The 23,230-nt window shown below is 36.9% G+C and overlaps 1 protein-coding gene across 1 annotated transcript; it reads right to left on the minus strand.

Moving 5' to 3' along the window:
* Positions 1-972: 972 nt before the first annotated feature.
* On the minus strand, positions 973-23,074 carry LOC136817918 (aspartate--tRNA ligase, cytoplasmic-like). The gene is made up of 19 exons (XM_067074259.1): positions 22,849-23,074; positions 11,262-11,349; positions 10,592-10,621; positions 8,487-8,544; positions 8,200-8,292; positions 7,768-7,870; positions 6,994-7,096; positions 6,775-6,849; positions 6,499-6,555; positions 5,702-5,813; positions 5,238-5,344; positions 4,230-4,266; positions 3,872-3,963; positions 3,576-3,631; positions 3,189-3,335; positions 2,545-2,668; positions 2,191-2,302; positions 1,542-1,613; positions 973-1,179 (listed from the first exon to the last, which is right to left on the minus strand). Exons 1-19 carry the CDS (start codon positions 23,001-23,003, stop codon positions 1,088-1,090), a joined length of 1,713 nt encoding a protein of 570 aa, XP_066930360.1. The 5' UTR covers positions 23,004-23,074; the 3' UTR covers positions 973-1,087.
* Positions 23,075-23,230: the final 156 nt, after the last annotated feature.

Raw genomic sequence — 23,230 nt, forward strand, 5'->3', positions numbered from 1 at the left:
ACTTATAAATCAAGTTTTTTTAGCACATGATCTGACCGAGAGTAAAAGCAAATTAAAAAATCCAAAAAACGTGAAAAATTCCAAACCTCCTCTTTCGTCCCATTAAAATGTCTATTGGTAATCACTCCAAACATATTTTTCTTTATCCTAAGTTTCCACAACTCCAAAAGTATTATTGATTTACAACTGGAGACTTTTTATTTGTACTCTGCAGGCGCGAACATATTATAAAGAATTCTAAAAGATAAGAAAATAGAAGAGATGAAAAGTATGAACAAACAACATTGAAGAAAACTAGTTCTAGGGGGAAATTAATAAGCGTTGTTACCTTTCTTTTTCTCACTCTTAAACAGTCGCTCCCCCTTTTTCAGGTTTTAGGATACGGTTCTACGATGGTACAATGATAATTGTTTTAACAATATCGCCTTGGGTACTTGGAGCCATTGTGTATTTGCTGTTATCAATACATAATGAGAAATCCCCTTATTTTGGTTTTACGAGAAGCAATTTAGAGATTTTTATGGTTAAGCCATTTCATCCTGTTTTTATCCGTCTTCAACAAGGATAAGAATTTTTTGATGTAAGAATAATTATGTTGAGTGAAAATCTTAACACGGCGTATCCTCTTTCCCATGTCTTAGGTTTGTTTACAAAATCCTTCAGGAGATCTCTATCGAAAGGTTCCTTTTAAAAAGATTGTGGTTATAGATAATGGATGGTAGTTAAATTATTGAAAATGAAATTCTTCTTTGTGCAACGAGATGTTTATCTATCTGTTACCTAATACAGATGAAGTTGTTTGCAAGTAAACGTTTTGGGATAACTGTAATAAAGCAAGAACAACGCCAATATTTTCAAAGAGAATATCCTCAAGTATGCCACTATGATTTAATTATGAAAATTAATAAAATTCTTACAAAAATGCAGGGTTAATGAAAATTAGGAATCTTGAAAGTCAGTAATTTACAAGTGTTTCTTTAGGAGTATCTTGATGTTTTATTTCTTTCCTCTCGTCCATTTTATAACTTATACAAAAGCAGAAAAAAATTCTTTCTATAAAATAGTGTGTAGTGCATTTCTATTGTGTTCAGGGAGTAACACGTTTGGGGTCACGTGGGAACATCGATGTTTTGCGGACATTTCCGAGAGCCAAATACAACATGAGTACACGTTCAAGACCTACAAGAAATATAAAAAATGTTCGTTTATTTCACTCTCTATCAATGGTTTTTCACACATGTCAATGATTGTCTTGGTGAGTCGGAACTTACTAAATGTGATATTTTGTTGTAAAAAATGTCAAAAATAATCACAGATAATGGAGGAAAAGATAATGTTTTTGTCAGTTTTACGACATATCCACTTCATTAGATTCACTCACTTATAAAAAGCATGTTAAACACTCTGGACTTGGATATATCCGAGCATAGATTTTCGTGTCAGAGGGAAATTAAGAAAATAAGTGCGCTAAATTCTGAGAATAAAAAGCCTGAACACCGATTTATCCACCCTTTGAGGAAAAGATGCATAAAGAAACTTACCAATACCACCACCGGCGTGTGGAGGACAGCCATAGCGGAATGAATCAATGTACGATTTGATGTCTTCAGGATCTAGAAACGAGAAAGATAGAGCTTTAGCCAAAACGTAACTGGTGACAAGACACTAGGTCGTGAAACACTCACTTTTTAACTACTCACTTAGGCCTGCGCGAGGTTAAATTGACAGTAAAGGTAGATTTACAAGAATAGTTTAAAAACTACTTGATATCCCTTGAAAGTCTTCATCAAAAAATATTTTGCAGTCAAATTGGGGTTTCAGAGGTGGCTTAGCATAACTATTCTGCACAGATATACATAATAAAATTTTGATGAAATAAAACTAAAGGGAAACGCTCGAAGAGCACCAGTAGCGTAGACAGGAGGGGCGCAAAATTTGTGTAGGTGAGCAGATTTTTATGACACAGTAATTATCTATTCATAATATAAAAAGATAATTACCGTGTCATAAAAATCTGCTCTCCTACACAAATTTTGCGCCCCTACGCTACTGGAGCACCTGAATGTTGACAACAGAATATTTCATAACCTTCGTGCACTAGAGTGACATACATTCAAACGATGGACAAGAAATGTATGAACTCTTTAAAAACCATCATTAACGAAAAGAAGCTGGATAATCGAGACTTACTGACACCACAAGCTTTGACTCGTTCAGTCAAATATTCAGGATCGTGGATACGTTGAGCTCCAGAAAGGATCTCTTCGCCTCGCATGAACATATCATAAGAGTTGGAGTACATCTAAATAGAAGAGGGAGTGTGGATAAAAATTGAATAATGCGTCTAATAATTGTAATACATTTTTAGCTCTGAGTACGTGTGAAAGATTTTAAATCTTTTAAATACATCTTTTCGTGTAACCTTTTGGTCTAAGTCCTTAGAAATTTTACCCAAAATGATAAATTCGTTTTACTCCAAACAGTAGCACACAATCAAAGGTTCAAAACAAAAGGTATGTTCGAAATCCGAAGAAAATAACTTACAATATTTTCAGGATCAGGCATGGTGTAGAAGGGACGAACAGCTAATGGATATTTGTCCAAAATGTAAAAGTCGGTATCATATTTCGCTCGGACAAGTTTACCAAGGAATTTCTCGTTGGGTGTGCTGAAAATATGTAAAAAGTCATCAATTTTAGTCATCAATCGTACAATTTATACCAACACAATTAAAGCAAAGCGAAAGATATGCTAAGAAAGTGCAAAAATGAAAGCTTCCGGTTTACACTAGAATAAACTTATGTATTTCTGACTGTAATTTTGAAATTATTCATTGTTCTTTGCATCTTAGTATTTCAGATGGTACTTCGGCAACAGTTTCTTAATTATTTATTGCATTGATTGAGAGAATACGACATAAAGGTAGAGCATGCAGCTATGGTTCACAAGTTTGTTAGTTCAACCTCCAAATAGGTTGATATTAGCGAGTTTATGTATTGGAGGATATCGAGGTCGACGCAAAACAAAGTTGATAGTTGCGATGACCAGCTCTATATTATCTGCTCAACTAAACGGAGGACGGTGATTTTGGTGACATGTCAAGTTTATTTCATACCGTCTCCTTCGATTTATCTCGAATACATAAACTCGTTATTCAGCAAATAAAGAGAGGGGTCCACGAGCTTTACCTTAAATCCTCATCATCAGCGATTTCAACACCAGCTTCTCTCAACATTTTGATTGCATCAGGGAATTTCAAAACCAAAGCTGGCTCCAAAAATTTGAAGGGTTCAGATGGGAATTGTTTGTTGACTGTTTCGATTTCTGTTTGATATCTGGAAGAAAAAAAAGAGATTGGGAATTGAAACATCGAATTCTTTAATTAATCACATAAAAGCTTTGATTTCTTGGTTCACCATCTCATATACACATTAGATTCCCTTAAGGTGGAACTTTTGTTGCTTTGGAAACTAAAAACAAGTTTAGAAAATCTGAAGAGGGACAAACTGTTTTCATCATCGAAGCGGATTTAACATAGTAGTAAGTGAAAGAGGTTCCAATAAAAGACAACTTACTCGTCACGGAGCCCTTTAAAAATGTGAATGAATAGATCCCCAATAGTTTGTACAACCTGAAAAAGAACATAACACAAGTTTTATTTATTTTTCATTCTTTTAAGAAAATCTCAAATAAGGCGGACATCAGTAACAAGTAAGCAAATGCAGGCTAGTGGCGCTACCAGTTGGCCGAGGGGAAAGAAAGAGGGATTCCTCCTAGTAAATAAGTATGTTAAGATCAAACCCCTTCATCGTTTAGTCATCAACAAGCTGACGATTAATTTTGTTGCAACTGACAAATGGTCTCTAAATACCTCATGATAATGTTCTTTGAAGGCCATTTCGAGATCCAATCCAACAAATTCTGTCAAATGTCTATGTGTGTTACTGTCTTCAGCACGGAAAACTAAAGGAAAAATATCAGAAATTCAAGACATACAAGGAACAGTAATTGTTCTTTAAATTGAATTAAGGAATTTTTCAGCTGAGCAGAGCACTGTTTAAAAGTCGAAATACAGAAAGAATGCAGTAACAGAGGTTGGAGTTTGGCAGGGGTGATATTCTTGCTATTTATCTCATTATTAAGACCAAATGGCTCAACATTTAAACAAGTCTAAAGTCTTTCAGCCTTTCAGCAGAGTGATGAAATCGCAGTATAAATTATATTTTTACCTCCACCAATAGTGTAAACACGGTCAAAGTCAGCAATACAGATACACAAATTTGTTCAAAATGTTCCATTTTCATTCAGGAGATGAATGCCAGATAAGACTTCCTAATGGTGTTTAGAATTTCATTTACAAACACCCGTTTGCAGGATAAGATTTAAAACAAAAGATTTACAATTTTTTTTGTTCATGTTTGAAATTGCCGCCTACGTTGAATTCTCGTTAATGCCAAAAATCCCGAAAACACAACCGTTCGTTTAATCAGAAAAACGATGATTCATGGATCAATGTTCCGCCAATTCATTAATGGAAATTCAATTAATTTGAAAACTTCGAAAAAAACGTTGGTCTCTTTCTGAATGCAAAAAACCATGATCATAAAAAGCTCAAGTTCGGAGCGCCCTGCAATCTAAAGCTAAAACGATGATATTTAAAGCTGCGTAAACTTTAAACGATTTTTTATACTAAAATGTAAATAACAATATTTCTTGGCAACAACATGCTACGATCCAACAAATTTACGGCAATCTTCCCCGTATCACATCGGTTGTACGCCAACGCACTCAAACTTGCAGGTCATGTCGCAAGACATAACGAACCAGCCGGAAAATTGATAACATGGCTTCCAGATGCCCCAAGACGTGTCGGTCGCCCCTATGTCACCCTCAAATTGATTATTGAAGAGGAAACTGGTCTTGCCGGTAAAGATTTACTAACAGTCATGTCAGATCGTCAAAAGTGGAAAAAAGACTTTGTTGATGCTTCACCTCACGGATGAATCAAGGCAAGGCAAGGCAATGAAATTGAATTTTTTGTTCAATAACAGAAGCTGCTTTTGGTTCATTTTGAAATTTATGAACCAAATGAATCAGAAGCAGCTTCAGTTATTTAATCTTTTACTAAAGATTATATGGAAGGATTGATTTATTGAATTTTTTGTTCAATAAGCCAAGTCAGCAATAATGCCGATGAAAGTTGCTGTAAATTGGCCTTTAAACAGCTTTAAAAAATGCAACCTCTTTACTTCAAGGAGCGAAGGATTTATAACAATAGAATCTGTTATTCTTCTACCTTTAAAATAGGAGACTTTGAAGACATTTGCACCACCTTCACTGGCAGCTAAAAAAGAAAAGAAAAGGTTGTAATTGTCATTAATTCATTTTCTCAAAATCAACATAAAACCTTCCTCTTGGGTATGTTATATTCAACCCACCCTGGTACTTATTATTCTGAGAAATTTCTACCTCATACATTGAAAGTATGAACCCCGAAGCTACTTAGTTCTTTTTGATAACACTTTTTTTTGGAATTTTTCTATATAAGTCATTTTCCAAAAAATAAATCGCATCGTATTGCTACTTTGTGCTACTCTTGAAATTTTTTTTGCTACCAATCAATTTTTGCATTATTATAAGTTTTCTAGCAGTACAAAGATTTGGTATTTGATAATCAATTACTAGGGCATGTTATACGCACCAGATATAATTTTTGGTGTATGAATTTCATTAAATCCTTTGCCATTCAAATGTTCCCTGAAAAGCCTACAAACAGCAGCTTGAAGTTTGTATATTGCTTGGTTGGTTGTGGTCTAAATGAAGAATTTGTTTCAGATTAATTAGGGGTAATGTAAAAACTACACAGAGAGACAACATGCCACACTGCTTCTGTTTCATCATAGAGAGAAGAGAGAAGAGAAGAGAAGCTGACCCTCCGATATCATCGGACTGAGCCCTATTCGAGGATAGTTTCCTACCCCTAGATAGGGAAATCACAGCGTTTACCAGACTGTACTCTGTGCTCGCGACACATCAGAGCCGAGCTGTATCGATGATAATACTCGCACAGTACGGGAGAACTTTGCGTACTTGCAGGTACTGAATATATGAGTACCACCACCACATCACATTCAATGTCTAGCATATCTCCCCATACTCTTGTATCAGAGTAATGGTACCCTATTCCCCTCACATGGTATGGGTTGACCCGGGCAAAGGTACATTCACTTGCCAAGTGAATCGCAGCACTGAGTGGGAATCGAACCCTGACCTCCAGCACGAAAGTCAAGAACGATGACCACTACACTACTGCATCTGTCTGTCTCATCATAAAAAAGCAATGATAGCAGAGCTGCTCAATTCATAATCTGAGGAGGATTGATAATGTTATTGTTTGAACATTTTGTTAAAAAAAACACCTGGGACATAGGAATTTGTATCAAATTAGACACATGCAATGATTTGTATCGTAGATAGAAATTAATACTGTCAACCTACTCTTAAATCAATGATACGGTTGTCAAGTTTGGTGTCTTGGTTCACATGAGCAAGAGCCTGAAAAATGAGAAGAAAAAAAAGAATCGGTAAATTAGACGACAAATTGGAAGCCGTTTTTCAGCTCAAAGATTGTAGAACAAAGAACTTTTTCAGTTTCCATTTCTTTCTGATGATCAACTTGAACAATGATTATTTTCATACACAATGGGTTCATTTTATAATAAAAATCAAAATGTGTTCAAGTACAAAAGATAAAGCCGGTAGCATTGCATTTACCTCTTCAGTTTCCGGACGACTGGCATCTTCAATTTGTAATGGTAATCTAGGGTCGGATTTGCTAACAACATAAATCTATGGAGGATAAAGTAACATAATTATACTTAGTTATCATTTTCCACAATGCAAAAATGAAATAACTAACATACAAAACCTGATTTCAAATTTCAAAATAGATGTATTACTGAGTTTGAGAATTTCATCTCAAAATTGTCTTACTTTTTCAATAGAAAGCTCGACATCTTGTTGAGAACAGCTTGTGATCTTTTGTTCAACAGGTGTGATGATACCTTCGACATCAATAATTGATTCTTTGTTTATACTGAAGACAGAAGGTAATAACATCACAACAAAGGTTGATTTTAAGAAAAAAATCCTTAAGAAAAATACTCTTCACTTCATACTATTTACTACACAGGGTGTCAGAGGGTGTTGTAAAAAACTGTGTCAGCCTACTTCTATAAGTGAAAGATATCTTGCGCATAATAACAAAGCTCTATTTGAAATGCAACGTTATATGATATGAGCCCTCACCGTTGGGGTATGGGTCCCTCCTTACGAAGTAGGAATTCCTCCTTTTTCAAATCGGAACACCAGACACTGCTAGTTTTGTGCACGCAAGAAATAGATATCATGACGCATACATAGTGAAAAAACCCAAACAACATGGGAGAGCATATAGCTCGTCGCATGCCCAAAACGGGATGAGTGACACCACACAATGATGTCTGACATACCACCTACACTCTTGTATCAGAGTAATGGTACCCAATTCACGTCTGCAACGTTTTAGTTTATAACATAAGATAAACTACAATTATGATTATCTCAAATCAAGTAATTCAAAAGAGAACTTTTTAGATTTTATAATACATACAACTTTTGTCTACTAATAGTGATGATCAAACACAGTACTTTTTTCAGGACATCCTGAATAGTAACACAATTAAAAAAACTTTGAAAAACTAAATTATAAAAAAAACTTAATCATACTTGGCAGCAAATTTGACCATTTGTTTACTGATATTTTCATTTACAGCCATAAATCCTTGAACAGTAAAATATCTCTGTCTCACCACAATGAAACATTGCTTTCCTACCAAGAAACAATAAGAAAAAATCTGTTAATTGTTTGGCATCAATTATCAATCCTTTCATGTTAAGTTAAAACTAAAAATTTAATTTTACCAGAGTGATTTATCAGATTGTCTTCAAACTTTCACCAAAGATTTATCTGACCAAAATCGATCATTTGAAAAAAAAGATTTTCTCAAAATATGATTGCATCCTGTTACATCATCAAAAAATAGGATTATTTGTTCTTAATTATTTCTTCTGACGTCATCAAAAGTGTTAAAAAATATTTTTTGAAGGATTGACATCAACAGCATTCAGAATCGAAGTATTAATTGGAATATTACAAACCTGTTCCTCTAGCAGTATGTAACCGTCCACGAATAAGGACTCGTTCCCCTTTTTTATCTAATGTAAGGTTCTGAACATCTGTCCATTTCCTGTCTATAAAAATAACAATTAAAAACTATTTTTTACTTTGCCACTTCTTGGATTTTGATTAGATCAGGGAGAAATGCAAATAAAACCAGGAGCATGATGTCAAGATACAGACTAAGAATTAAGATGTATCATGTAATTGTAGAACGAAGCAATTGCATTTGAGTTTGGAATCACTTTACAACCTTTTTTAAAATTACCTGTTTTATTCTTTGACATAATGAGTTCCAAGTCACCGTATTTATCTTTAGCAAAGTCCTGCCACAAATAAAGAAGATAAATGTGTTATTAAATCCGTTTGGATCAAATCTGTGTCAATGAAAATAACTCTATCATTTCTCTTATAACAAGGAACATGCTGAATGGACCTACCTGATGATGAAAGCTAGATAATAAGGCAATAAGGAGAAAAATGAAAATAATCAGTCAGACGATATAGCGTTTTGCAAAATTGCATAACACATTGAATCTTATCATTGATTGTTGATGGGGGGAAGAGGGAAAGGGAGTAGGGAAAATAGAAATAGAAAGTTCCGGTTGCAAAAATCAGTTTTATTAACAATTGTGGGCATTGTTATCAATAATGTTTTTGTGTGAAAAAACAAAGAAATAAGGAAAAAGTCAAATGTAAATCTGCAAAAACGGCGATTACTCTTGGGTACCTAATAGCCGGGGGGTTGGAATAAGCGGGGGGGGGGGGGGGGTTGGAAAAAATCTCAAAACTTAATAAGCGGGGGGGGGGGGTTGGAATAAAAATGTCCTGGGTGGAAATTTTTTGAAAAGGAGGCTAATACAGCTGAATTAGGACAAAAAAGGGAACTTTCAAAAACATTTTCCCAAAAATTAATAAGCGGGAGGGGTTGGAATAAGAATGTCCTGGGTGGAAAATTTTCGAAAAATTAATTAGCGGGGGGGGGGGGGGGACGGCTATTAAGTACCCGAGAGTACTGGCATTTTCAGCCAGAAAAGATTCTTTTTCAAAAAACAAACTCGATCATGTTTTGAGTATTGCGAATATGCATCTTTTTGCAAAAAATCAGAAAAAACTAAGGATGAAAATTTCGAGAAAATGTCAAAAACCTGATTTTTCCGGCATATTTCCGGCATTTTCAGCAGGAAAAAAATGTTTTTCGAAAATTGGGCTCCGTCACATTTTAGGTATTGTCATCTTGCATCAGTGTGCAAAATTTCATAAAAAAATACAGAAGAAATTCAAGAAATACTGTTTTTCCGGCGATTTTTGAATAGTTCCGGCTTCAAAAATCAATTATTTTGAAAATTGAAACATGTTTGATGGTGGGTATTGCTATTAATAATGTTTTTGAATGAAAAAACAACCACTTATAAGAAAAAAATCCAATGAAAATCCCGAAAAACTGCGATTTTAGGCATATTTTAGGCATATTCTTTGAGCAAAAAATCAGAAAAAACTAATGATAAAATCTTGAGAAAATGCCAAAAAAAAAAGTTTTTCCGGCATATGTGTCATCACAAGCGATTTGAAGTACAAATAAAACGGAGCGTTCTTGAGACGTTCCTGAACGTTCACGAACGTTCCATAGCGTTCCTAGAACGCTCCAGAACGTCCTCATTCGTTCTAAAACGTTCAGGGACGTTTCTGAACGTTTCTAAACGTTCCAGAATGTTCAGAGACGTTCCAGAACGCTCGAAAACGTCCCGGAACGCTCGCAAACGATCTTTTGAGTCCAAAGGTTAATATTGACTCAATAAGAACGTTATGGAACGTTTGAGAATGTTTGAGAACGTTATGGAACGTTCAGGAACGCTTCCGGACGTTTTAAGACATCCTTAAACTTGTAAATAAAAGGGAATGACCAGGAAGGTTTAAGAACGTTCTCTAGCGTTCTGAGAACGTTCCTAAAAGTTCAAGAACGTTCCATATCGTTTGTCTTGCTGGAACGTTCCATTTCATTCGTATTTAAAGTTGCTTGTGATGACACATATTTCCAGATTTTTTGGCCGGAAAATTTCGGAAATTGGCCTCCATCACATTTTGGGCATTGCCATTTTGCATCTTTGTGCCAAAAATCAGAAAAAACTAATGAGCCAAAAGCTGGCAACAAACGAACGAACGAACGAACGAACGAACGAACGAACGGACATGGGTTAATTTAAAGGACCTCCACCGGGGTACCAAGAGGTAGGTCCAATAATGAAAAAATGTTTTTTTATAAGCAAAAAGCTAGGTTGCAATAAATGAGACGTGATAATAAATTTTGGAACTTTTTTATGTATACAACAAGTAAACATTTCAAAACTTAACTGCTAACACGATTCAACTTACATCGGCATCTTGGGCAGCCGCTGTTTCATCCTAAATAAGTAAAAATGATGATTCTGTAAAATGTTCATTATGGGCAACAGAAACTGTATCATATCATAGTTCAACATCTGAACACTAGAACATTTAGCCTTTGTTCAAATGTTGAAGCTAACTTAAAATTTATCCTTACTTAATTCATGCATATTTTTCAAGGCTGTAAATTACTGTAGTTGTCTATTTTTATCTATAAATAGTTCAGCTTTGAGAGTATTTTCCTCGATTGCTCATATTTCCACAAATGCAGAACCTAAATCTCAGTTTCTTCACCAATTATTTTCTGAATAATATCTGAGGTTGTAGTATATGAAGATCCCTAAACCAAATAATTAACTTACTTTGTGAAAACAAAACAATTAAATGAATGAGTAGATATATGTCTTGTCTGTATTATATTCACGACAAGACAGGTTTGAGTTGAACTGAAAATCTTTTTACTGCTTTGGAAAAAGCATGTTTCAAACTAAATCAAGCCTAAGCCTATCATAAGTGTGTTAATTAGTAACAATGGAAAATCCAATTTTTTAAATACACAAAATTTGCAACATGGTTGCACATTTATTATCTATTGTTTTTGCCTTTATTCCCTTGGTTGGTTGTCATAATCTTTTCAAATTTTTTTTTAAATTCTTACCTGTTGTGCTTTCTTTTCTGCTTTTCTTTCTGCCTTTAATTTCTCTTTTTCAAGCTTCTTCAAGGCATTTTTTGAAAGTGGTTGATCCCTAATAGAAGATATCAAACAATCAAATCAATTTAAATTTATTTCTTTAAACAAAAATAAATAAAATTACAGTGTATGTTTCACACCTTACATAAGATTATTGTGTGTGAGTAACAAATTTTGTTTTGAAAAAACTCTTTCATGGGAAATACATAAAAAAGTAATTATAACAGAACCTAACACAGTAGAAATAAGTTTTAGAAAAAAATGTGCTTGTTAAAGTTGTGCCTGAGGAAATAGGCATAAAAAATACCTTAAAAGAAATTTCACATTTTTCACAAATTTTGGATGTTTTCGCAGAATTTAATCAATGCGAAAATTTTGAAGACCCTCGATTTGCGAAAATTAATCCACGCAAAATCTTTAAATTCTTGTCTTGCTAAAATTAATGCACTTAAGGTAGATCTGGATTAAAAAAGCAATAAATTATCATCAAATGACTTGAATCTGTCAATCATTTTCTCAAGCAAAGAGTACCCGAAGCGATTCTAGCTTTACGATAGTCAATGGATAGTATTCAATCATCATTATCCCTTTATTTTCATTCCTAGAACTTTTGCAAAAAAAGGAAAAATAGAAAGGTTGTAATTTTTTACTGCTCTATTCACATACTAAATTTGAAAGATCTTCTATGTGGTCTTTTTTTGCATAAGTACTTGCGTGCAGCATAGGGTGCAAAGTCCACACATGCGTTTCTCATAATTTTTGTATGAAGAGTTAGGTCTATATTGACATGACAGGGTACTTGCCCGCAACAGTTACAGTCACTGGCAGTCTAAGCTTAAACTCCTTTATCAGGCTAGTCTTACCTCATTTATCTTTTATCTTTATTTTTTTTATCAACAATACAATGCTGACAAGTTGACACAACACATGTGTACATGTACATTGACAAGTAATCCCTGAGAGGAGTTTATATTGAAATCTGCAACAAAAACGAAAGAGATCTCTTCTACTGATTGCTTCCCAGCACTCTTTCGCAGCTGTTTATCAAATTTTCACCAATGAGGTTGCAGTATTTCTTTTATGGCACCCGTGGCCTCTCAGTGCCTTGCACGACGAGTTGCTGTAAAATCCCACCCTTTATATATTTGTTTCAATCCGTGATCCGTGGCTTAGGTTTTTTCTCTTCTTCAATTTACTCAAGGAAGCAGGAATTTGACACAAGAATTTGATTGTCAACAAAGTGCCGTAAAAAATCATTGAATAAAAGAAGAACTTAAAATCTTAAATATATGTTTACAAACATTCCCTCTCCAAGTTGAACAATAAACTATTGCAACTATTTTCATTTTAGTTTGTATCTTTGAAAGACCCCATCGGATTTAGGCAGGACTGTCGGATTTAGGACCACTCACGGTAGGTGCAAAGAGTGATACATAGAAAAGTTTCATTTTTCATTATGGCTTTAATTGCAATGGGGGATATGGAAAATTGTCTATGTTCAGTTTTTTGTACAAACCCCTGCAACTATGGGCGAGCACCCCATTGCTAAGATGTTGCCTTGAAATCGAAAGTGAAACCACTGAAAATGAAAGTAAAATTGACCCGTACTCGAAATCCTGTAATCTTGCTATACGAGTTTAAGTCTATACTGCTAGTGGTCTCTTCTACTGGTTGGTTCGTGGGGCCCCTTCCTTCATTCACAGACTATTTATTTGATTTCCACAAATAAGATTCCCACATTTCACATGGCCCTTCTTTTTGGCAGGCCTTTCTGTGCCTTGCCTAGTCAGATGCCTAGTTAAATTCTTCAAAATGAAAATATTAAAGATTTAAAGTTCTTCATTTATTCAATGATTTTTTACGGCACTTTGTTGACAATCTAACTCTCGCATCAAATTCCCGCTTTCTTTAGCAAATTGAAGCTAAGCCTTATGATCACAGATTGACAAAAATATATGAAGGGATTTTACAGCCGCCCATCGTGCAAGGCACTGGGGAGGCCACGGGTGCCAAAAAGAAGGGCCATTTGAAATTTTATAAACAGCTGCGAAGACAGGAGCGCCAGGAAGCAATGAGTAGAAGAGACCACTTTCGTTTTTGTTGCAGATTTTGATATAAACTTCTCTCAGTCAGCTCAGGGATTACTTGTCAATGTGTTGTGTCAACTTGTCAGCATTGTATTGTTGTAAAGGGAAAGATAAAAGAGGTAAGACTAGCCTAGTTTCTAATCCTGATATAGGAGTTTAAGAGCCAGTTTTTTTAAGAGCGGGGCAGGTCCAATAGTTTGAAACTTTTTTGGATTTTTTTCATTTTTGGATATGTTGTTAAGTACAATGAACTGAGTAAAATCCGAAAATATTTTGGTCTGAAAATCCATAATGGCGGATTTATGCTAATTTGAAGTTTTTGACATTTTTGGGCATTGCACTTAAAAAGTTTTTTGATATAGAACCATGCTTTCTCAAATCAAAATGAGGAATTGATTTTGGGTGATTCTGAAACTATGGCCAGTAAACTATACAATTTTCCAAAAAAATCAAAATTTCTAAAATGGTAGCTGGAGTTATGACGTCACAAAAACACTACAAATTTGATTTTAGGGGTATTTTAGACCCATCTGACCTGTCCCAGGGGTGTTTCTTACTACTCAAAATAATATTTTCTGGTAGTTTAGTCCCTGGTCTATCCATTTGAAGTGATTGCAATAAAAAATTCCGGCCCTACTGGCCCCTAGAGGCCCGAAAAGCCAATAAGGTCTCAAAAAAGTACCAACTTTAGCCCAATTTTCCTAGAGATCCCAACATTGTCTGACCTCCAACTCTTCTGTTCCTGAAAGACAACCGTCTGGTCTCTTTGGATCAAAAGAGAAACCTATGTGATCTCCTACCATTAATTTTTTATCTTGATTTAAAATTTTTCTTAACATCGCTCGAAAAATGACTAAAATTCGGGATATTTTGGCCCATTGGCAAACTTCAAAGGGGTCTAGGTCACTGAATTTGTTATAATATAAGGGCTATGATCAATCTTTTATATAAAAACAATGAAACTAGGTGAAAAAAGTTGTCAAATGTGCTTTTTTGGGCCAAAAAGGCTTTTTTTTCGATTTTTTGACTAGAGCTGAGGTCATTCTATTGCAGCCAGTAATTTGCAGTTAGAAAGTAGATTTTATCTGAAAATCATGATTCCTCATCACATTCCAGAAAGGTTTCTAGGAAAATCAAATATGGTACTCTTCGAAAGCTTATACTATAGAGGCTGAATTTTCACTCAAAGGCGGCTTCTAACTCCCTGACCCCCTTAATTTTGTAAAATTGACTTAAAAGTACATTTTTGGCTGAAATTTTTGTCCAAAATGAGTACCCATTGCTACTTGATTCTTGATTTTGTGAAAGCATCCTATAGATAGTTCAAGAATTTATCAGAAGTTGGAACCCTTTCTTTTCTTTTAAAGATTAGGGCTAGCTCAAAGTCAGTTTTAACTCTAAAATCCTAAAAATATTGACAATGTTGCTCAAATGAACAATTTTTGCTCAAGATTGAACAGAAAATGAGCCCACTCAGATAATAAAATCTTGGTTTTTGGAAAGTTTCATGGGGATAGTACAAACATTCATCAAGATCTTTACCTCCTGATCTACCATTTAAGGATCAAGTCTGTCAAAATGTGCATCCAAACTCTCAATTCTTCAAAGGTGAACTTTACCAACCCCATAAAACAATTTTGCCATCAACCTTTCTGCCCTTAAATACTTAGAGATAAGTCCAAAAGTACAAAATATTCCTAAACCTTTCCTTCTCTTTGGATAATTTGAACTTTGGGCTCATTAACTGCATTTAATAGCAAACAGGCTGATAGCAAAATTGTGTTATGGGGTTGGTAAAGTCCACCTTTGAAGAATTGAGAGTTTGGATGCACATTTTGACAGACTTGATCCTTAAATGGTAGATTAGGAGGTAAAGAGGCAATTTTGTGAACCTTAATATCGGCGCCGTAATTTTATATCGGTGTCTTCTTGACTTATAGCAATAGCACCATGAAAGCCTAATGGCTGACTACTGTTTTCATTCATTTTAATCCAGCTAGTACTTGCCAATCAAGTCAAGTTAGAACATAACATATGGCGACGAAGATTTAAAAAGACTCCACTGCCACAACAGTATCAATAGTTTATGGTGAAACAAGACCAAAACTACACAAACTGACTTTATAAACACTCATCACAAATCTCATAGTTCATTCCGACATGGCTGGTCTGAACATTCCTGCAGTTCCACCGTTCGACCCAATGGGAAATCAGAACACCGTTGCATCAAGATGGGAGAAATGGAAGAAATCCTTCACCTTCTTCGTAGCAGCTGCTGCAGTCAACGACGACAATCGAAAAAGATCACTTCTTCTCCACCTAATGGGCACCGCATCACAGGAAATATTTGGAACTCTACCGAATCAAGGTGACACTTTTGATCAGGCTATAGCAGCCCTTGACGCTCATTTCTCTGTAAAGAAGAACGTACCATATGAGAGATCAGTATTTCACAATGCAAAACAAGAGCCCCAAGAGAGTATTGAACAATATATTACTAGACTGAGAAAACTTACCACTCACTGTGAATATGGGGAATCTACAGACGATCAAATCCGAGACCAGGTAATCGCATCCTGCAGATCCTCGAAACACCGAACCAATTTTCTTCAAGAGAAAAACCTCACACTTCAGAAAGTTATTGACATTGGGCAATCAATCGAGTTAGCCTCACACCAGTCAAAACAAATCGAAACAACAATGCATCAAGACGGTACCGCCACTGCAAATCACGTCCGTCCCAAGAGAAATGCTCCTCGATTCAACAAACGCCAACAACCACCTCAAAACAATCAACAACAACGTCAGCATCAAGAAAACAAAAATCAACAAGTCGAATGTGGTCGTTGTGGATACAAGAACCACAAATCGTCGGAATGCAGGAGATCGAAAAACGTCAAATGTGGCACATGTGGAAGGATTGGACATTTCGAAAAGATGTGTCGAACCAAGAGAAAAATTAATCAAGTTCAACAACAGCCAGACGAGGAAGATTCCGACTCAGATGACGATTATGTGTTCCATATCAACAATTCACCAAAACTGAAACCACCACTATTTCCAATCAACATAGATGGACACACAGTCAACATCCTAATCGACTCAGGAGCCTCAGTCAACATCCTAGATGAACCAACCTTCAAGGCAATGCGTTCTAAGCCACATCTTGATCAGACGAACATTCGTATCTTCACATTTCAAGCCAACAACCCACTCAACACAGTTGGAAAGTTCACTGCAAACGTATCAACACCCAGCCAGAACTCATCAGTCAAAGCAATGTTCGTAGTTGTCAAAGGTCAAGGTGGATCACTTCTAAGCCGCCAAACCGCAGAGCAACTTGACCTTCTCCGGGTTGGACCACCTCCAAACATGCAACCGCCATCAGAAGAAGTAAATAAAGTAGACAAACCTGTCACTCCCACTACAAACATTCTTGATAAGCATTCAAATATCTTTAAAGGACTTGGATGCATGACCAACGTTCAGGTCAAGCTCCATATGAACCAAGATATGACACCAGTGCAACAACCAATCCGACGAGTCCCATGGCATACACGTCAACGAGTTGATGAAGAGATCCAACGTCTATTAGACTCTGACATTATCGAGGAAGTACCTACCAATGAACCTACATCCTGGCTCAATCCCTATGTTGTTGTCCCGAAGAAAGATCCATCTCAAATCAGATTCTGTCTAGACATGCGGCAAGCAAACAAAGCCATAATCCGTGAAAGACACGTCATACCCAAATTCGAAGAAATACTTCCTGAACTTCACGATGCAAAGGTCTTCTCCAAAATTGACCTTAGAGAAGGATACCATCAACTCAGGTTGCACAAGAGTAGTTGTCACGTTACAGCATTTGCCACTCACAAAGGGGTCTATCGCTACAAGAGACTTTTTTTTGGTATAAGCAGCGCCTTCGAAACTTTTCAAAAACATGTTGAAATCGCACTTGCAGGTTGCAAAGGCGCAAGGAACATTTCCGATGACATCCTTATCTGGGGCAAAGACCAAGAGGACCATGACAAAAACCTCGATGAAGCCCTCACAAGACTTACCAACCGTAACCTCAAGCTGAACAAAAACAAATGCATCTTCAGCGTCGAATCCCTTGTTTTCGCTGGACATCGTTTATCAGCAGCCGGCATCTCACCTGAACGACCAAAGATCGAAGCCATCAAAGCCATCCAGCGTCCAACAAATGCCACAGAAGTGAGATCATTTCTTGGACTTACAAACTTCTGCAGCCGTTTCATCCCAAATTATGCTACAATCACTGAACCTCTGCGACGTTTAACACGGAAGAAATTTACATTCAACTGGGGAACAGAGCAGCAAAAAGCCTTCGATCAACTAAAATCAGCACTCTCTGATGATTCGGTCATCGCTTACTACAATCCAAACGCTCATACCCAAATCACAGTCGATGCAAGTCCAGTCGGTCTTGGAGCAATCTTATCGCAAACCCAACCAGATGGTGAATCCAAAGTCGTCGCTTATGGATCTCGCTCTTTAACACCAGTGGAAAGCCGCTATAGCCAAACCGAGAGAGAAGCACTCGCCTGTGCATGGTCACTTCAACACTTTCACTACTACATTGCGGATCGGGACGTTGAAATCGTAACAGATCACAAACCTCTAACCTCAATGTTGTCAAACAAGTCATCTCCACCACCACGCATTCAAAGATGGCTCCTACGTATGCAAGCCTACCGGTATACAATCACCTACCAACCTGGCTGCAACAACGCTGCAGACACCCTATCTCGAAATCCTCTGTCACCAACCGAAGAAGATCGTCCAGAGTATATCAACATGGTTGTCGACCACGAAACAACAGTGTATGTCAACATGGTTGTCAACCATGCAACACCCAAAGGCACGTCCCTTGATGGAATTGCCAAAGCAACCAAGGACGACCCCATTCTTGCTCAAGTTATCAAAAGTATCCAAACCAACAGTTGGACCAAAAATCTGAAACCGTTTCATCAACTGCGCCACAATCTATCGCTCCATCAGGACATCCTACTGAAGGATCACACCATTGTCATACCATCATCCATGAGAAACGACATCCTTCAACTTGCTCACAAACAACATCTTGGGATCGTTAAAACCAAAAGCCTACTCCGTGAAAAAGTCTGGTGGCCCGGCATCTCAACTGACATTGAGAAGTTCATTTCGTCCTGCCACGCATGCCAAATCATTGCACCACCCAAGAAATCCTCAACTCCCATTCAAACAACCGAAATGCCGAAACAACCATGGGAAAACATTGGTATCAACATCAAAGGTCCATTACCATCTGGCGAAAACCTTCTTGTCCTTCTCGATTACCATTCAAGATACCCAGTAGTACACAACCTAAATCGATCAGCCACAACCGCTGAAATCATCAAGAAGTTGACCAAAACCTTTTCGTTATTTGGCTACCCGCAACGCATCATCTCAGACAATGGCAGCCAATTCATCTCCACAGAATTCAAAACAAAGTTCTTGAAGAAGCACAACATTGACCATCACGCTGTCACACCATACTGGCCCGAAGCAAATGGTGAAGTTGAACGTTTCAACGCCTCCATTGGAAAGATTCTTCGCTATGCATCAGCAGAACGTAAAGATTGGAGAAAAGAGCTTGACGATTTCCTCCTTACCTATCGCTCAACTCCACACTGCGGAACACAGACATCACCAGCAGATCTACTCTTCAAGCACAAAATGAAGAACGACATTCCAAGCTTCACACCCTCATCTACTCAAAATCAAGCAGCCCGAAGCAAAGATCAAGAGTACAAGCTTAAAATGAGATCGCAAGACAACAAACGTACCACCAACAAGCACGTCTACAACAAAGGAGACCAAGTTCTGGTAAAAGTTTTCAACCGATCAAACAAGTCTGAACCGTATTTCGAACCAATGCCATACACTGTCACAAGAGCACTCCCGTTCAGTGTCGAGCTACAAAACGAAAAGCGCACCATCACACGTCACATCACCCATGTCAAGCCGTACATTCAGAAATCTGCTGTCCAAAGCGCTCCACCAAGTGAAGTCAAAGTCAGGGAATCGCCCATCACCTCAGTAGCAACTCCGTCATTCACCCTTTTACCTGATCTACAAACAGACTCTGAAACTGAATCTGATTCATCCGATGACTCCGATGCGTCCACTGTCCCTTATGACCTTGAGGAAGAAGAGGGTAGACCGAGACGGAACATCAAAATCCCAAAACATTTAGAACAATATGAACTTTAACGTGAACTGAATTACTGGTTTGAACCGGATTTGCATTTTTAGCATTTGCTTGACATTGTATATATTTTAGGGGGCGACTTTTCAGCGAGCGTTCATTCTCTTTCATTTTTGTTCAGGGTTTTCTTTGAGTCATTTTTGTCTCCCCTGGTTTACGTGGACACTTAGTTTTTTCATTCTGCATGAGTCCTTAAAAAGCACTTGAGGAGAGATGTCCTGTCCACACTGGTAGCTTGTCTACCATCTTTGTTTTGATCAATCGGTCGCCGGCAATTTTGTGAACCTTAATATCGGCGCCGTAATTTTATATCGGTGTCTTCTTGACTTATAGCAATAGCACCATGAAAGCCTAATGGCTGACTACTGTTTTCATTCATTTAATCCAGTTAGTACTTGCCAATCAAGTCAAGTTAGAACATAACAATGGGTACTCATTTTGGGCAAAAATTTCAGCCAAAAATGTACTTTTAAGTCAATTTTACAAAATTAAGGGGGTCAGTGGAGTTAGAAGCCGCCTTTGAGTGAAAATTCAGCCTCTATAAGCTTTCGAAGAGTACCATATTTGATTTTCCTAGAAACCTTTCTGGAATGTGATGAGGAATCATGATTTTCATATAAAATTTACTTTCTAACTGCAAATTACTGGCTGCAATAGAATGACCTCAGCTCTAGTCAAAAAATCGAAAAAAAAGCCTTTTTGGCCCAAAAAAGCACATTTGACAACTTTTTTCACCTAGTTTCATTGTTTTTATATAAAAGATTGATCATAGCCCTTATATTATAACAAATTCAGTGACCTAGACCCCTTTGAAGTTTGCCAATGGGCCAAAATATCCCGAATTTTAGTCATTTTTCGAGCGATGTTAAGAAAAATTTTAAATCAAGATAAAAAATTAATGGTAGGAGATCACATAGGTTTCTCTTTTGATCCAAAGAGACCAGACGGTTGTCTTTCAGGAACAGAAGAGTTGGAGGTCAGACAATGTTGGGATCTCTAGGAAAATTGGGCTAAAGTTGGTACTTTTTTGAGACCTTATTGGCTTTTCGGGCCTCTAGGGGCCAGTAGGGCCGGAATTTTTTTATTGCAATCACTTCAAATGGACAGTTAGTCACACTAGCGTCCCACCAAAATGCATATCAAAGATTAATGCTGCGAAAGCGCTATATCGTTTACTTGACTCTCGAGCAAAAAAATGCACCGCAAAACTTCTAAAGATATTCATGAAAAAATAACCCGGCGCTTTTTAATGAAATTAACATTTTCAAAAACTTTGAGAAATTGCCTAAAATTTGAGCCATAGATGAAAAAATTTGAGCCAAGCCAACCTTGAAAACTAATTTGAAGATCAACTTCACAAGAAAAAGATCTACGGGGGAGGCGGAACCCACCTAGATCCGCGCACCGCCGGATAGGCAATTTCCCGGAAATTTTGCCGGACCTCAAACAATGACGCATTTACATGTTTGGAATTATTTTTACTTTAGCGTACAAACAAGGCCTTAAAAATCGAAGCGCTGTCTCGGGAATTGAATGACAAAATTTGGTTGGTTGATATTTGGCTGGTGCACGTTTTATTTTGTTTCAAACTTTCAAGTTTTAATTAATTGTCTTGCGAACTTGATTCAGGCAACTCTCATCCTTGTTGTGCAAATACATCCTGTCAGTGTAGACCTAAAGCTCTAAACTAGCATCTAATAACATGAAAACCAGAATATGATTCTTCAATGGGAATCAAAACTATAAAGTGAACTTACAAACATCAATTTGTCAGATCTAACAAAATTAATAACCGCACTGTCATCATTGACAATAAAACAAACAATATTCTGTCAAGAGCCTTGTAAACATTCCAACAACTTCCATCGAAATGATCTATCACAGCTCAGTCTACCATTTTAGCGCGGTCCGAGGATTGAGCCGAGAACTCTCGCAGAACGCCGGAGCTCCTGCGCGGCGCGCACCACGGGGATGAAAAACTCCAATCTGTCAATCATTTTCTCAAGCGAAGAGTACGCGAAGCGATTCTAGCTTTACGATAGTGCCGCGGATCATCAATGGATAGTATTCAATTATCATTTTCCCTTTATTTTCATTCCTAGAACTTTTGCAAAAAAAAGGAAAAATAGAAAAGTTGTATTTTTTACTGCTCTATTCACATATTGAATTTGAAAGATCTTCTATGTGGCGTTTTTTTGCAAACTTCAAAAAACTGATTTTTGTCCCGCCTTTGCGGGGCTTTGGCTTAAGTGCTTGAGTGCAGCATAAGGGTACAAAGTCCAAATATGCGTTTCCCGTAATTTTTGTATGAAGAGTTAGGTCTATACTGCCTGTAGATGACTGATGTTGTTTTTTCTGAAAGCTAGATTTCCTAGTGTGACTAACTGATGGATAGACCAGGGACTAAACTACCAGAAAATATTATTTTGAGTAGTAAGAAACTCCCCTGGGACAGGTCAGATGGGTCTAAAATACCCTTAAAATCAAATTTGTAGTGTTTTTGTGACGTCATAACTCTCAGCTACCATTTTGAAAATTTTGATTTTTTTGGAAAATTGTATAGTTTACTGGCCATAGTTTCAGAATCACCCAAAATCAATTCCTCATTTTGATTTGAGAAATTATGGTTCTATATCAAAAAACTTTTTAAGTGCAATGCCCAAAAATGTCAAAAACTTCAAATTGGCATAAATCCGCCATTATGGATTTTCAGACCAAAATATTTTGCGATTTTACTCAGTTCATTGTACTTAACAACATATCCAAAAATGAAAAAATCTAAGTTTCAAACTATTGGAACTGCCCCAAACTGCCCCATTCTTAAAAAAACTGGCTCCTAAGTTTAGACTGACTAGTTTTAGTTGCAGACTTCGATATATATAAACTTCTCACAGGTATTATTTGTCAATGTGTTGTGTAAAATTGTCAGCATTGTATTGATACAAAGGTGAAGATAAAACAGATATCCAGACGATCTCAATCGAACGGAATCGACGATCGAACCAGTCAAACCTAATTGAACGCAATCGACCGATTGAAATTTGATTGTAGAACACAATCGAATCTCAATCGAATATTACCGCAATTTTCAGATTTGATTGATATTCGATTGCGTTAAAATTTCTAACTTCGAGCACTCGACAACAGCACCCAACTGTCGGGTGCACCGGCAGGGAGGTTTCGGATATCGACCAGATTGAAAGGAACTTACCCAGTTGTGTCAGACATATTTCGAAATTGTAGAGGATATGATTTTCTTGCTGAAAGTATCAATTTATGTGAATTTATAGAGTTGCTTGGTACTTTAGCTCTTGCGGCTTGGTTGATAATTGCTCTCCCTAATTTTGCCACAGATGAAAATAACATTAATATTTTTCCATTTACTTCCTGCCCTGCTGATGAAATGTGGTGTTTTGGTCCGTCTACACTAGGAGTATCACACGTATTTGACTCAACTTCCCAAATCGATTATAAGGAAATTGGAGCCCAAACTTGCGCAGTAACAAAGTGCAACATTCTACACGTGGGTTAAGGCCCATTCTACATTTGATCCGGGCGTTCTTCAAATCCACCCGGAAAATTCGCCCTTTTTT

Source organism: Clytia hemisphaerica, unplaced genomic scaffold, assembly GCF_902728285.1.
Source record: "Clytia hemisphaerica strain Z4C2 unplaced genomic scaffold, Clytia hemisphaerica genome assembly, whole genome shotgun sequence".
Lineage (NCBI taxonomy): Eukaryota > Metazoa > Cnidaria > Hydrozoa > Leptothecata > Clytiidae > Clytia > Clytia hemisphaerica.